The sequence below is a fragment of the Salvia splendens genome, chromosome 4 (genome assembly GCF_004379255.2).
Source record: "Salvia splendens isolate huo1 chromosome 4, SspV2, whole genome shotgun sequence".
NCBI lineage: Eukaryota > Viridiplantae > Streptophyta > Magnoliopsida > Lamiales > Lamiaceae > Salvia > Salvia splendens.
In genome coordinates, this window is record NC_056035.1 from 7,059,283 (window position 1) to 7,072,908 (window position 13,626).

The window sequence follows — 13,626 nt, forward strand, 5'->3', positions numbered from 1 at the left end:
TCCTAAACAAACTAGGGGAAACGATTTCTACTGTCCTGAAAATCACAAGGTGATAACATCAAGGAATGTGACGTTCCTTGAAGACAGTTATGTCTGCAAGGAACAAGGTCAAAATACAGTAGATCTTGAAGAAATTCAAGAACCACAAGTTAACAATGAGGATGATGTATTGTCAAATGGTTTGAACAATAACTCAGTGAGAGTTTTTGATGATCTATTGGGAGGGGAAAATACTATTAGAGGAGACCTTAGAGGGACTCTCGAAGAACCTCCTCAAGACAATGAGATGCATCAAATACAAGATGATACAATAGTTGCATCACCTCTACCTCAAGAATATCATAGTGATATTCCCGGGCCTACTCACAATCAGAATGAACAGCCCGAGCCAGAAGAAAACCAACTCAATACGCCTAGAAGGATTCGTCGTGCACCTGAGAGACTGAATCTAATGGTTGAGAACCAAGATGATGAAGTTGATTTAGATGATGATGAGCCTAAGACCTATACCGAGGCGGTGTCGGACACCGATCGAGAGAAGTGGCTCGAAGCCTTGATATCTGAAATGGACTCGATGTACTTCAACTTAGTCTGGGAACTAGTTGACTTGCCAGATGGGGTTTACCCCATAGGTTGCAAATGGATCTTCAAAAAGAAGAGAGATGCAGATGGCAAAGTACAAACCTACAAGGCTAGGTTAGTGGCAAAGGGTTATAGTCAGCGCGAAGGCATTGACTATGATGAAACCTTTTCGCCAGTTGCTAAGATCAAGTCCATTAGGATATTACTTGCAATTGCTGCATACTACAATTTCGACATTTGGCAAATGGATGTCAAAACCGCATTTCTCAATGGAGAATTAGAAGGCGATGTCTATATGACATAGCCAGAAGGTTTTGTATTGAAAGAAAGGCCGAATGCAGTGTGCAAGCTAAAGAAGTCCATCTATGGACTTAAGCAAGCTTCGAGGAGTTGGAATATTTGTTTTGACAGAACAATCAAATCGTTTGGTTTTGTCAGAAGCAAAAAGGACCCATGTGTTTATAGTAAACGCGAAAATGGAAACGTTGTCTTCCTCATCATATATGTTGATGACATCTTGATTATGGGAAGCGATCGTTCCATGATGCAATCCGTGAAAGAATGGTTGTCTAGTTCCTTTATGATGAAGGATCTGGGTGATGCTTCCTACATCATTGGAATCAAGATCTATCGAGATAGACCGAATAGGATGTTGGGATTATCACAATCCACTTACATAGACAAGTTGCTAAGGCGATTCTCAATGGAGAATTCTAAGAAAGGTTTTCTTCCTATGGGACATGGCATTGTATTGTCAAAGAAGGATTGTCCTTCTAATGACAAAGAAAGAGACACCATGAAAAGGATCCCGTATGCTTCGGCGATAGGATCTATTATGTATGCCATGATTTCTACTAGGCCAGATGTGGCCTATGCGCTTAGCATGACAGGCAGATTTCAGCAAAATCCCGGTGAGGAACATTGGAAAACTGTTAAGACTATTCTTAAGTACCTTAGAAGGACTAAAGAATATTTCTTAGTCTATGGTGGACAACCAGAGTTATCAGTTACTAGGTACACTGATGCTAGTTTCCAAACAGACCATGACGACTATAAGTCTCAGTCTGGATATGTTTTTGTCCTTAATGGTGGAGCAGTGAGTTGGAATAGTTCCAAACAAGGTACAACTGCCGATTCCACCACCGAAGCCGAGTATATTGCTGCATCTGAAGCTGCCAAAGAAGCTGTTGCTTTGTTAGAGTTCGTTAAAGAACTGGGTGTCATTCCGAGTGCCAATAGTGCAATACCTTTGTATTGTGACAACATTGGTGCTGTTGCGCAAGCAAAAGAACCCAGAGCTACGAACAGGAACAAGCATGTTCCCAGAAGATATCATCTGATCAGAGAAATAATTGAAAGAGGCGACATAAAATTAGAAAGAGTACCCACTGATGATAACTTGGCTGATCCTTTCACCAAACCGTTATGTATAGCAAAACACAACAAGCACTTTGAGAGCTTAGGTGTTATGCATGTTGGTAGATGGCTTTGAATCAGTGGGAGTTACAGTTTTATATGTCTTAGAAACATTTTGTGTTGAGACAATATTACTTGATCACATTATATGAAAATTTCATTTTCTATGGGTTTTGTGCACTTATTGGAATAATTGTTTTAAATGTTTGATTTTATTCTAAATATTTGTTCCTTGAATTATGACTGTCGTTAATGGTGTGAGACATTAATGATATAGTATAATTCTAAAATAGCCCTAACCAATGATCATCAAGAATGGGATATTGATGATATGTTATAGGTTAGCATGGGGTTTGCATCACATTCTTCGAGAATGTAGTTGTTCTCACAACTATGAGATATTAGATACTCGTGATGGACACATGGTATACTTTGGAGAGTATTGGTATACCCTACTATTAAACTGTTTTGTTGAGTGTCTACAGTTTATTAGTACATGAAGTATGTAATAGTCCTTGGATCTGAGGTCATTACACATTTTGTTTGTTGAGTGGTGTGCTTTGACATTGTACAACGCTTTGCCTCCCCTCGGAGGGTTAAGACACGGACTTGTGTTGGGTACATCATAAGATAAATGGAAATGGTAGTTGAGCCAAGAATGAGATTCATTCCTCGATTAGAATTTTGAGAGAACACTCAAATTCTCTATATTACTTGACCATTAAGTCATTGGTCAATGCAAAGATATATTCAATTAAAGTAATTGAATATGATCGAATGGGTCATTTAATAAAGATGAGATAAAGTGATTGAGCTATTTGGATGACACATGACAAATCTTAGGCTCAATCGGGTGGTTTGTGAATGAAAGGATATTACTATAAACTTTGTGTAAAGACTTGTTTACCGAATTCACGTAAACGTCCTTCATATATCGAGCTACGCTGCCAACGCAGTCTAGGAGTTTTGTGCAGACTTCGATTAGATCGTCGTCGATAATGAGGGCCTAAAGGGTCACACTATATGTGTATTTTGATCCGCTCAAGGGTGCAATGTTAGAGCTGTGTATTATATCTAATGCTAGTCCAAGTGGGAGATTGAAAGATTAATGGGCTAGATTAGATTAATAGGAAATAATTCTATTGGGCTTGGTCCAATGTTACAATTATTCTATTATATATATTCTCTATTGTAGAGAACATAACACAGAAAACCTAATTCTCTAAGAGAGAAAAGCGGCGCTACGTTCACAAGAGATTTCCTAGCTTTCTCTATAGAACGATTGTACCGAGGAATTGTTCCTGCATCGGATCAGAATACACGTGGACCTCGATAGTAGTGGATTCAACTTGCAGGACACAATCGTAGAAGAAAACAACACAACAAGTAAGATTTAGTTCCGTTGTGTATTACGTGCTCAACTTGCAATATGATTATGAATCTAGATCTGTTATTCTTGTATGCAATTTCCGCTGCGCTCATTAGATGAATACAAGAATTACTAACAAGACGAGCAATATAATTTGCATGAAAGAACCTCGCCCCACAACGAACAAAATTTCTACATTGGTTTGCTAGGAATTAATTGTGAGACCGAAGATAATAAGTGTGTGTTTTGCAAAGACCAGCAGAGACTATCGATCACATATATTTTTGTTGCAGATTTTCAAGCAAACTATATGGTACCACTGTTGTGATAAGTGGAACCAAAGGTATGTTTCTTGGCGAGGCTTGGAACATCTTTTGTAAAATTTGATAAAATGGTGTGGATTTCAATGTTCTATGTCATAGCGTGGTACATATGGAACATTTTGAAATAAATTAAGCAACGTTTCAAGCACTACAACCCAATTGGAAGATGAAAAAAGTAGTAGCTATTTTGGCATCTTGGAGCATGGATTAGAGGATGATGTCCTGATCTTCTTCCCATTTCTCCAAGTGAGATGATTGATATATTTGGTGACATAAGATAATGGGAAGCCGGGAGTGGATTGAATGCAAAGATGACATGCACTTTAAATATGTTTCTTGGTTGTCTTGTTCATGGGCGGAGGAGCTACATGGAGGAATGGTGAGGTAAATTCCCCTCTTCAAAAAAATTTATTCATGCTATTTTTCTTATAATTTATAAATTTATTTGAAATTCTTCTTTAAATGTCCATTCTTATTATCTTAAAATTTTGTTTATAGTTTATTTTTGTCCCCCTTATAAGTCATATTAATTCTTGGATCCACCATTGTTCTTGCTTGCGTCTTAGTTAACTTGGTTTTTGGTTTGATGTCTCCGTTCTCACAGTGACTCTCTTTTGTTTGGCTGGCGCGATTGTCTTGTCAGTGTTTTGGTCTTCAAATCTCTCTCTCCAAAGTGTTCTTGGGGTGTGTGTGAATGTAGAAGGCGGTAGGTCCAGAATATCTCGAACCCTAGGCTTTCTCTCTCTTTTATTCTCTTCAAAAATTGCGTTTTCAGCTTTCAGACGCGTCAGACACTCCTACCCGGCCGGGTTGTATTTTTGAACTATAAATTAACCCGGCCGGGTCCCCATTTTAGGACCGTTGCTGGACTTTGGCTCTACCCGGCCGGGTCGGATTATTGCACTGTAAATCCACCCGGCCGGGTCCTTCTTTTCGTGCCCCTGCTGCCTCTGAACACTTTATGCTCCATTTTCTCCTCTTTTCAGCTATCTTTCCTAGAACACTCAACAAAACACATAGAACTCCAAAGGTATAATAATCGGTTAGATGAAGTCAATTTCGAGTGATAAAATTGACATTTAGCACTTCAACATACCAACTACACCTATGAAAATATGAGTTTGTCAACTCCCCCAAACTTAAGACCTTATTTGTCCTCAAATAATCAAGAAGAATATCGCACAAAAGAATAAACTCATACAAAAGGTGAAATTGGGCTTTGCTTCAGATTCATATTTAAAACAACGGCATGGAATCCTGCAAAATCAATCAAACATTACCTTGAGCTACTGGCTCGTGTATCACTTGGTCTCAATGCCCTCGCAGGTTTATGAAGTGTAATATATATATATATATATATATATATATATATATATATATATATATATATATATATATATATATATATATATATATATAAATATATATATATTTTTATGTCTCACTCACTCTCAAGTGTATAGGAATTCAATAATAATCTCTCAAATCAAAATACAAGCAGTGTTTACCATAGGCTTGCTCAAAATCAAGCATCTCCTCTACTAGATTGTGAATGTGAGTCTGAGATCAGAGAGGACTTTAATAAGGTTGTAATGTGGCTCTTTGGACGGTAGGGGATATTTTGGCTCAATTGACTAAAAGAATAGGAAGCACAAGTACCCCCCAACTTACGGTTACCAACAAAAAAAACCAATTCCCAAAACGCATCTCAGAAAAGCACGACTAGCGTCAAACTTCTTCCTACCCTCCTGTCCCCCTTTATTTAGGAACCCAACCAATGACCCTCTAGACTTCGTCTAGCTTATACCTCCATTTTTTTTTCTAACCTCTTTTCTCTTCCCTTTTATTCTTTTCCTTTTTTTTATATGCACAACCTATTATCATGATTATGCACTTTTCACAAGTAAGCCCACTAATTTTCCTTCTACCTTATCTCTCCAACTCTTTTCACAAAATATTTTTTTTTATGTTTTAGCTTTCAAGGAAAAAGGCTTTAAAGGCTCAAAGTGGCTAGCTAGGGAAAAATATTTTGAATAAGGTCATAGATTTGGACGTATAACGTGGCTTAAGAAGGATGGCCTAACGTCATCTCCTAAACTCACATTCACTATGTAGACTTAATATGATTGGGAGCAAGTTCTAGAAACAACAACAAGTATTTGATAATATCACACTGAAATAAAGGTTCGGCTCAAATCTCACTGGGTATCGGCATTGAACAAGCAAACAAGCAATTCACTCAAAAGCAAATCATAACCAATAACGCATATCCCCACCATTTTCATAAGAAATCGTCATAAGCGCCCAAAATAAACACCTCATAGTATGAATGATTATGCGATCAGTACATGCCCATATTTAAGTCTCACAGGAGAGACGTACACAAATCAAATAGAAAATAAAAATAAAAAATAAAAAACTAAAGCACAAAAGAGTTCAACAATCATCCACGGAGATAGCGGGGAAGGAAGGGGAGCACCACCAATCCACGCCAGACTCCCCCTAACTTATTCAATACGAAGGAATGAATAAGTTTGAAAAGAAGTGGATGGGGTGGGATACCTCTAGTCGGAAGGTGGAGGAAATCTCGAGTAGTAAGCACGGTAGAAGGTCTGCTCCTCCGCCCACCTAGCGTCACCTTGAGCTTGTAGGTGGTCTATCCGCTCCCCAAAGGAATCTAGTCGGGACTCCTGCTGGGCCCTCCAGATTTGGTTCTCATCCCTCAACCGTTGTTGTTCAAGATGTATGCCTCGAAACCCTTCAACTATCTCCGCCAATCGGCTGTCCCTGGATGGTCGTCCAACCAGACGTCTCCTCTTTGGTTGGCTGGACTCGGCCTCCTCTTCATCTTCTTCCGTGGATGGATTATCTTCCTGAACGGGTAGGGGCTCGTCGGGTATCTTTGGGCGTGGGAAGTGATGTGTGCCCACACGCATTGGCCGCTGACCTATAAATCCTTCGCCCTGTGGGGGGTCACTTGCAATTCTCGCCATATGATCCTCGGAGTTCATCCTCCAGTTGGCCTGATAGGTCCACCCTCCAACCGCGGTTAGCTGAGGGGAGGGGAATCTGAAGAACGTATTCGGGTCTATAACAAAGTGCCCGGCGCCCCTGCTGTCCACAGTGATTATGCCTGATTTCTTCAGAATGTCCCAATCGATTGACATGCTCCCCGAATCTGGGTGACGCTCCTCTATGTCAACTTCAAAATGGAGGGCCAAGCGGGTGATCACACCTCCACAGCATAATTTCCCACTTTTCTTCTTCGCATGTCTCTCCAAATGTTTGATCATATAGTATCCAGTATTGATTCTTCGATGGGCCAACATGCCCCATAGCATGAAGAGAATATCTTGGGAAATGCTTCCCAGTTCCTTATGTGCTAACGGGAAACAAACCAAAGCCTTGGCCATGTATCTCAACACCGGGTTCCAAATGGAGTTGATTTTGGCACGGGATGGGGTAAAAGTAGGGCCCTGGCTAGACGTAGCCTCATCTAATGTAATGCGACCCCAGAAGTCGTGCCTGTCATAATCCTGAGGCTCTTCAGTATACCCTTCCTCATTGTCATCGAGTAACTCAAAGATAGAGTTGAACTCCGCCAAAGTGAGAGTGTGGGCGACATTGTCCAAGCGAAAAGTGATGGAGACCAATACTCTGTTGATGTAATTCACTTGGAGAGTGGATAGGAACTCCAAGGTTAAAGCCTTGTAAGATCCATAGCGGTGTGCAAAGAGAAAGTTAAGGTGGCCCGCTTCCCTGAGCGTTTCCCAAGATTCTTGAATGCCCATATCGGTGAGTAAGTCAACCATCGGGTACCGGGACGGCATACTATCCAAAAGTGCCAATGCTGGCCATCTGTTCTTCTCATCTCTGTTTCTTAAGGTCACATTCAAAGCCCGAGGGTTAGCAAAGTTGGCCATCTGAAATCGTACCTGAAATCAACCACAACAAGGAGCCAACTCCCCCAAACTTTAGTCCACAATTAAAGGTTTATAAACAAAAACAAGGTGAAATTAGGAAGTTAGACTCAATTCCTAAGATCAAAAGCTATAACATCAAAATTAGGGAGATAGACTCGATCCCTACGCCAAAGCTCACATTATCAAGTTATAATTCAAAACCAAGCATATTGGTATATTTCAACAAATTCAATCTCAAGCAATTCAACAGGCAATTCAACGATTCAACCATACCCATTCCTAATTGAAGGCTATACCCACAAGCAATTCAACAATTATAGGCATATTTCACATCTCAAGCACCATACTTATCAAATTCAACTCAAATGTTCCATAAACTTCAAATCCAACTAAATGCATAGCAATAATTTCGTGAACTAGAGGGGTGGAAAAGAGAAAACATACCTTGGTTGTTTAGAAGGAGAAAATTGTTGAAATTCTTGTGCAATTTGCCAAAATCCGCAAATTAATCGGTGAAACTCTTCCAAATCACAAGTATAAGAGATGGGTGGAGGGAATTGTGTGGGATTGAGAGAAGATTATGGGTGAGAGGAGGTTGAGAGAGACTCATACCGGAGGTTGAGAGAGAGCAGCGGCTGGTATGGAAGGAAGAGAAAAAGAATTCGTACCTTAAACAGATAGGGCTCGCGCATACGGACCCGGCCGGGTCGAATTTTTGAACTAAATATTAACCCGGCCGGGTTGCACTTTTGGATTCTTCTCTGACGCGCCACTCGGACCCGGCCGGGTCGGAATTTTGAACTGGAAATTAACCCGGCCGGGTTGCAATTTTTGTCCCCTTCCTGACTTCAGACGATTTGCAAACCAGACCCGGCCGGGTCGAATTTTTGCACTGAAAATTAACCCGGCCGGGTTTCACTTTTTGGGAGGTTTCTGCCGCCTAATGCTTCTTTTCCTTTCCAAGCCCTGCACCAAACTCAAATACCACAAGTCCCAATTCCAAAATTCCAAGAGGAAGCCACTCCGACTGAGAGTTAGAAAGATCTAATACTAGATGAAGGAGGAAACAAACACACCAAAGAAAAGGAACAAAAAGCAAACAAGCCAAAAACAATAAAGCACAACCACACACAAAAGCAATAAAATTACCTATTAGGGGTTGCCTCCCCTATAGCGCAACTTTTTAACGTCGCATGCTCAACGTTTTGCAAGCTCATTGGGAGTGTTCCAAGGTAAGCACGAACACCTCCTCCTTTTGCTCATAGCTATGGAACTTCTTTAGGTTTTGGCCATTGGCCGTGAAAAATCTTCCATCATCTCCTTGAAGCTCTATGGCTCCATTCTTCATCACCGTTTTCACCTTGAACGGTCCGGACCACTTGGATTTGAGTTTTTCGGGGAAGAGCTTTATTCGAGCATTGAAGAGTAGCACGGAATCCCCCGGGAAGAACTCCCTCTTCTCGATCATCTTGTCATGATAGTTTTTGAGACGCTCCTTATAGATGGAAGAGTTCTCAAATGCCTCATTTCTAAACTCGTCGAGAAGGTTAAGGTGGAGTTGTCTCTCCTTCCCCGCCTTGTAGTAATCGGCATTGAATTGCTTCACCGCCCAATAAGACTTATGTTCTAGCTCCACGGGAAGATGGCAAGATTTGCCAAACACCAATTGATATGGTGACATGCCAATCGGCGTCTTGTACGCCGTCCTATATGCCCAAAGAGCATCATCGAGCTTCATAGACCAATCTTTCCTATTAGCATTCACCGTCTTCTCAAGTATCCCCTTTATCTCTCTATTAGCTAGCTCCGTTTGACCATTTGCTTGAGGGTGATAGGGGGTAGTAATTCGGTGCTTGACACCAAATTTTTGTAACACGAGCTCGAGCCACCTATTCTTGAAGTGGGACCCTCCATCGCTAATCAAAGCTCTTGGAGCCCCGAATCTTGTGAAGATGTTCTTTTGTACAAAGGTAATCACGACCTTGGAGGAGTTGGCGTGGGTGGGGATAGCCTCTACCCACCTTGAGACATAGTCAATCGCCAAGAGTATGTATTGATGCCCGGATGAAGGTGGAAAGGGACCCATAAAGTCGATCCCCCATACATCAAAAAGCTCCACCTCCACAATAGTAGTCAAAGACATCTCTTTCTTCTTTGAAACTCCCCCGGTCCTTTGACATTCATTGCAATGAAGCACAAATGTTTGACAATCCCCATATATACTTGGCCAATAAAGACCGCATTGAAGCACCTTCATCGCCGTTCGGTTGGCTCCAAAATGTCCTCCACTAGGACTAGAGTGACATTTCCTCATCACAAGTTCTCATTCATCTTCGGGAATGCATCTTCTTATCACCATGTCGGCACATCGCCTAAACAAGAACGGCTCGTCCCAAAAGTAGAACTTGACGTCGTGGAAGAACTTCTTATTTTGATATTCCTTGTACTCTTCGAGGATGACTCTTGCCACTAAAAAGTTCACAATATCTGCGTACCACGGAGATGAGCCTTGAGCAAAGAACAAATGCTCATCGGGAAATTCTTCATTGATGGGCATCTTCAGATTTTCACCTTCAAAACAGTGCTCCAATCTTGATAAGTGGTCAGCCACCACATTCTCGCATCCCTTCCGGTCTGGGATCTCTAAATCAAATTCCTGCAGTAAAAGGACCCATCTTATCAACCTCGGCTTGGCATCCACCTTGGCAAATAGGTGGCGGATGGCGGCATGGTCTATGAACACAATAGTCTTCGCCCCGATGAGGTAGGGACGGAACTTGTCGAACGAGTATACAACCGCCAACATCTCCTTTTCTGTAGTAGTATAATTTGCCTGTGCCGGATCCAGTGTCCGGCTTGCATAGTAGATCACCCTGAATAGCTTGTCTCTTTTCTGCCCCAAAGCCGATCCCACGGCTATATCACTAGCATCACACATTATCTCGAACGGCTGTGACCAATCCGGTGAGATGAGCACGGGTGCACTCACAAGCGCCTTCTTTAATGTCTTAAATGCCTGCAAACATTCAAGAGAAAATTCAAACTTTACATCCTTAGCAAGTAAATGACATAAAGGCCTTGCTATCTTAGAAAAATCCTTAATAAAACGCCTGTAGAACCCGGCGTGTCCAAGGAAACTCCTCACAGCTTTCTCATTGGATGGTGGTGGCAACTGCTCAATAGCCACTATCTTGGCCCTGTCCACCTCGAGTCCTCCTGCAGAGATCTTGTGCCCAAGCACAATACCGTCTCTCACCATAAAATGGCACTTCTCCCAGTTGAGCACCAAGTTTGTTTCTTCACACCTCTGTAAAACACGGGTTAGATTTTCTAAACAATGATCAAAGGAGCTACCATAGACGGAGAAGTCGTCCATAAATACTTCCATAATATCTTCCACCATGTCGTGAAAGATGGACATCATACACCTCTGAAAGGTGGCGGGGGCATTGCAAAGGCCAAATGACATTCTCCTGAAAGCATAAACACTATAAGGACAAATAAAAGCAGATTTATATTGATCCTCTGGGGCAATCAAGATCTGATTATATCCGGAGTAGCCATCTAAAAAGCAATAATACTCATACCCCGCCAACCTATCTAACATCTGGTCAATGAATGGGAGGGGAAAATGGTCTTTCCTAGTCGCAGCATCGAGGGCTCTATAATCTATGCATACTCTCCACCCGGTCACCAACCTAGTGGCTATCATTTCATCATCTCCCCCTTTCACTACTGTCATTCCCCCTTTCTTAGCTACCACTTGGGTAGGACTTACCCAATCACTGTCCGATATAGCATAAACAATCCCGGCATCTAACCACTTCAACACCTCCTTCCTAACAACCTCTCGCATTATTGGGTTAAGTCTCCTTTGGTTTTGAGCTTTGGGTTTAGACCCCTCTTCTAGGAGAATTCTATGCATACAAACCGTAGGACTTATCCCCTTAAGGTCCGAGATAGACCACCCAATTGCACCCCTATGCTTCCTAAGTACTCTTAGCAATTTATCAAGTTCATTAGTATTGAGTGAGGATGATACAATTACCGGATAAATAGCATTCTCCCCGAGAAATGCATACTTAAGGTGTGATGGCAACGGCTTAAGCTCCTCTTTCTTCTCCTATTTCTTCTCCTCCTCATTTGGGTCCCTTAATGGCTGAAATTTCTGTTGAAACCTTGGGACTTCCTCAGCCGAGTTAAGAGCTCCTACAAAATTCAATAATTCATCATTAGGCTCAATAACATCAGTATAATAAGGAGAAAAGATAGATTGCGATAGGCATCGCTCCAATTGGTCTTGTGGAGAGATGGTTCGGGCCATCCCTCTCACACAGTCATCGACCACTTCAACCATGTTGCAGTGCTCCACTCTCTTTGCATCCTCGTCATCATGTCTTTGCATCGCATTGTAGATAGAGAATGTGGCGCTTTCATCATTAAGTCGGAGTGTGAGCTCTCCCTTCTGCACATCAATCATTGCCTTCCCTGTAGCGAGGAAAGGTCTTCCCAGGATGAGAGGGACATGCCGGTCTTCCTCCATATCAAGCACCACAAAATCCACGGGGAATATGAAATTATTGACTTTGACTAGTATATCTTCAACAATCCCCCTAGGATACGACACAGATCGGTCGGCCATCTGGAGTGTGATGGTAGTGGGCCTCAGTGTCCCAATCTTCAACTTCTGAAAGAATGAGAAAGGCATAAGGTTAATGCTCGCTCCCAAATCACATAGAGCCTTGCCCACTTGGCTATCCCCCACGATGCATGATATAGTGAAGCTTCCAGGGTCTTTCATCTTAGCGGGCAATTTCTTCTGGATAATAGCACTGCAGCTCTCTGTCAGGTTGACGGTCTCGTGCTCCACCCACCTCCGCTTCTTGGAGATCACTTCCTTCAAAAATTTTGCATAGCTAGGCATTTGCTGTAACGCCTCTACCAACGGAATGTTGATGTGCACCTTTCTGAATATGTCAAGAAACCTAGAGAAGTGATCATCTAGTTTCTTCTTCTGCACGCGCTGTGGAAAAGGGATCTTGATCTCAGCAGGGGGTGCAGGTATCACGGTACTCGCCTTAGGAGGTGGCACCTCTTCCACTGCTTCTTCTTCTTCCACCACTTCTTCTACAACTCTCTCTTCTTTAGAGATCCCCTCCTTCTCTGTAGGCATGGTTGGGCCCTCATAGCTCTTTCCACTCCTAAGATTAATGGCTTTGCAATCCTTAAAGTCTTTAGGATTTACAACCGTTTGTGATGGAAATTGGCCCGGTTGATGCTGAATACCTACGGCCTATGAAATCTGGCTCATCTGGTTATCGATGCTCTTCATGTGAATATTCAGGTCATTCACATTAGCTTCAACCTGCACTAGCCGTTTGTTGGAGTCCTTCATGCACTCTCCCGTTTGCTTCATAAAGGCCATTAGCACATCTTTCAGCTCATTCTTCTTCGGTTCTATGATTTGGCCATTTGATACCTGGAATCCGGGTGGTGGTTGCAGGGCATTATTCGGGTTCCCGTAGGACAAGTTGGGATGCACCTTGTTCCCATAGTGGTTGTAATTGCCTCCTCCTTGGTTGGGGCGGTAATTGTTGAAATTTCTGTTGTTGCCACCTTGATGAACATAGTTCACATCTTCTACTCCTTGTTGCATCTCAGTCCCAACTTAACTCGTTCCCATATACCCCAGCTTGTCAGTTATGAATTCCAGCTGCTTGGATATTGCATCCATCCTATCATTATCGGAGGTGGATGCCACTCTATAAGATTTGCCTCTGTCGTTTCTCCATCCATCATCATTTGAAGCCACCCTCTCAATCACTTCAAGTGCTTCAGCTTCCCCCAATTTCAAGAGAGATCCTCCGGCGCTCATGTTTAGTTCACGCATTGCTTCCAGCGTGCCTCCCCTGTAGAAGGTTAAGATTTGTTGTCCCGGAGTTAGCCCGTGATTGGGGCATCTTCTCATCAGCTGCTTGAACCTTTTCCAAGCCTCCATGATATTCTCCTGAGG

The 13,626-nt window shown here is 42.2% G+C and overlaps 1 protein-coding gene across 1 annotated transcript; it reads right to left on the reverse strand.

Moving 5' to 3' along the window:
* Window positions 1–11,736: 11,736 nt before the first annotated feature.
* On the reverse strand, window positions 11,737–12,786 carry LOC121800576. Its single transcript, XM_042200124.1, has one exon. The coding sequence runs from the start codon at window positions 12,784–12,786 to the stop codon at window positions 11,737–11,739; it is 1,050 nt and encodes a 349-aa protein (XP_042056058.1).
* Window positions 12,787–13,626: the final 840 nt, after the last annotated feature.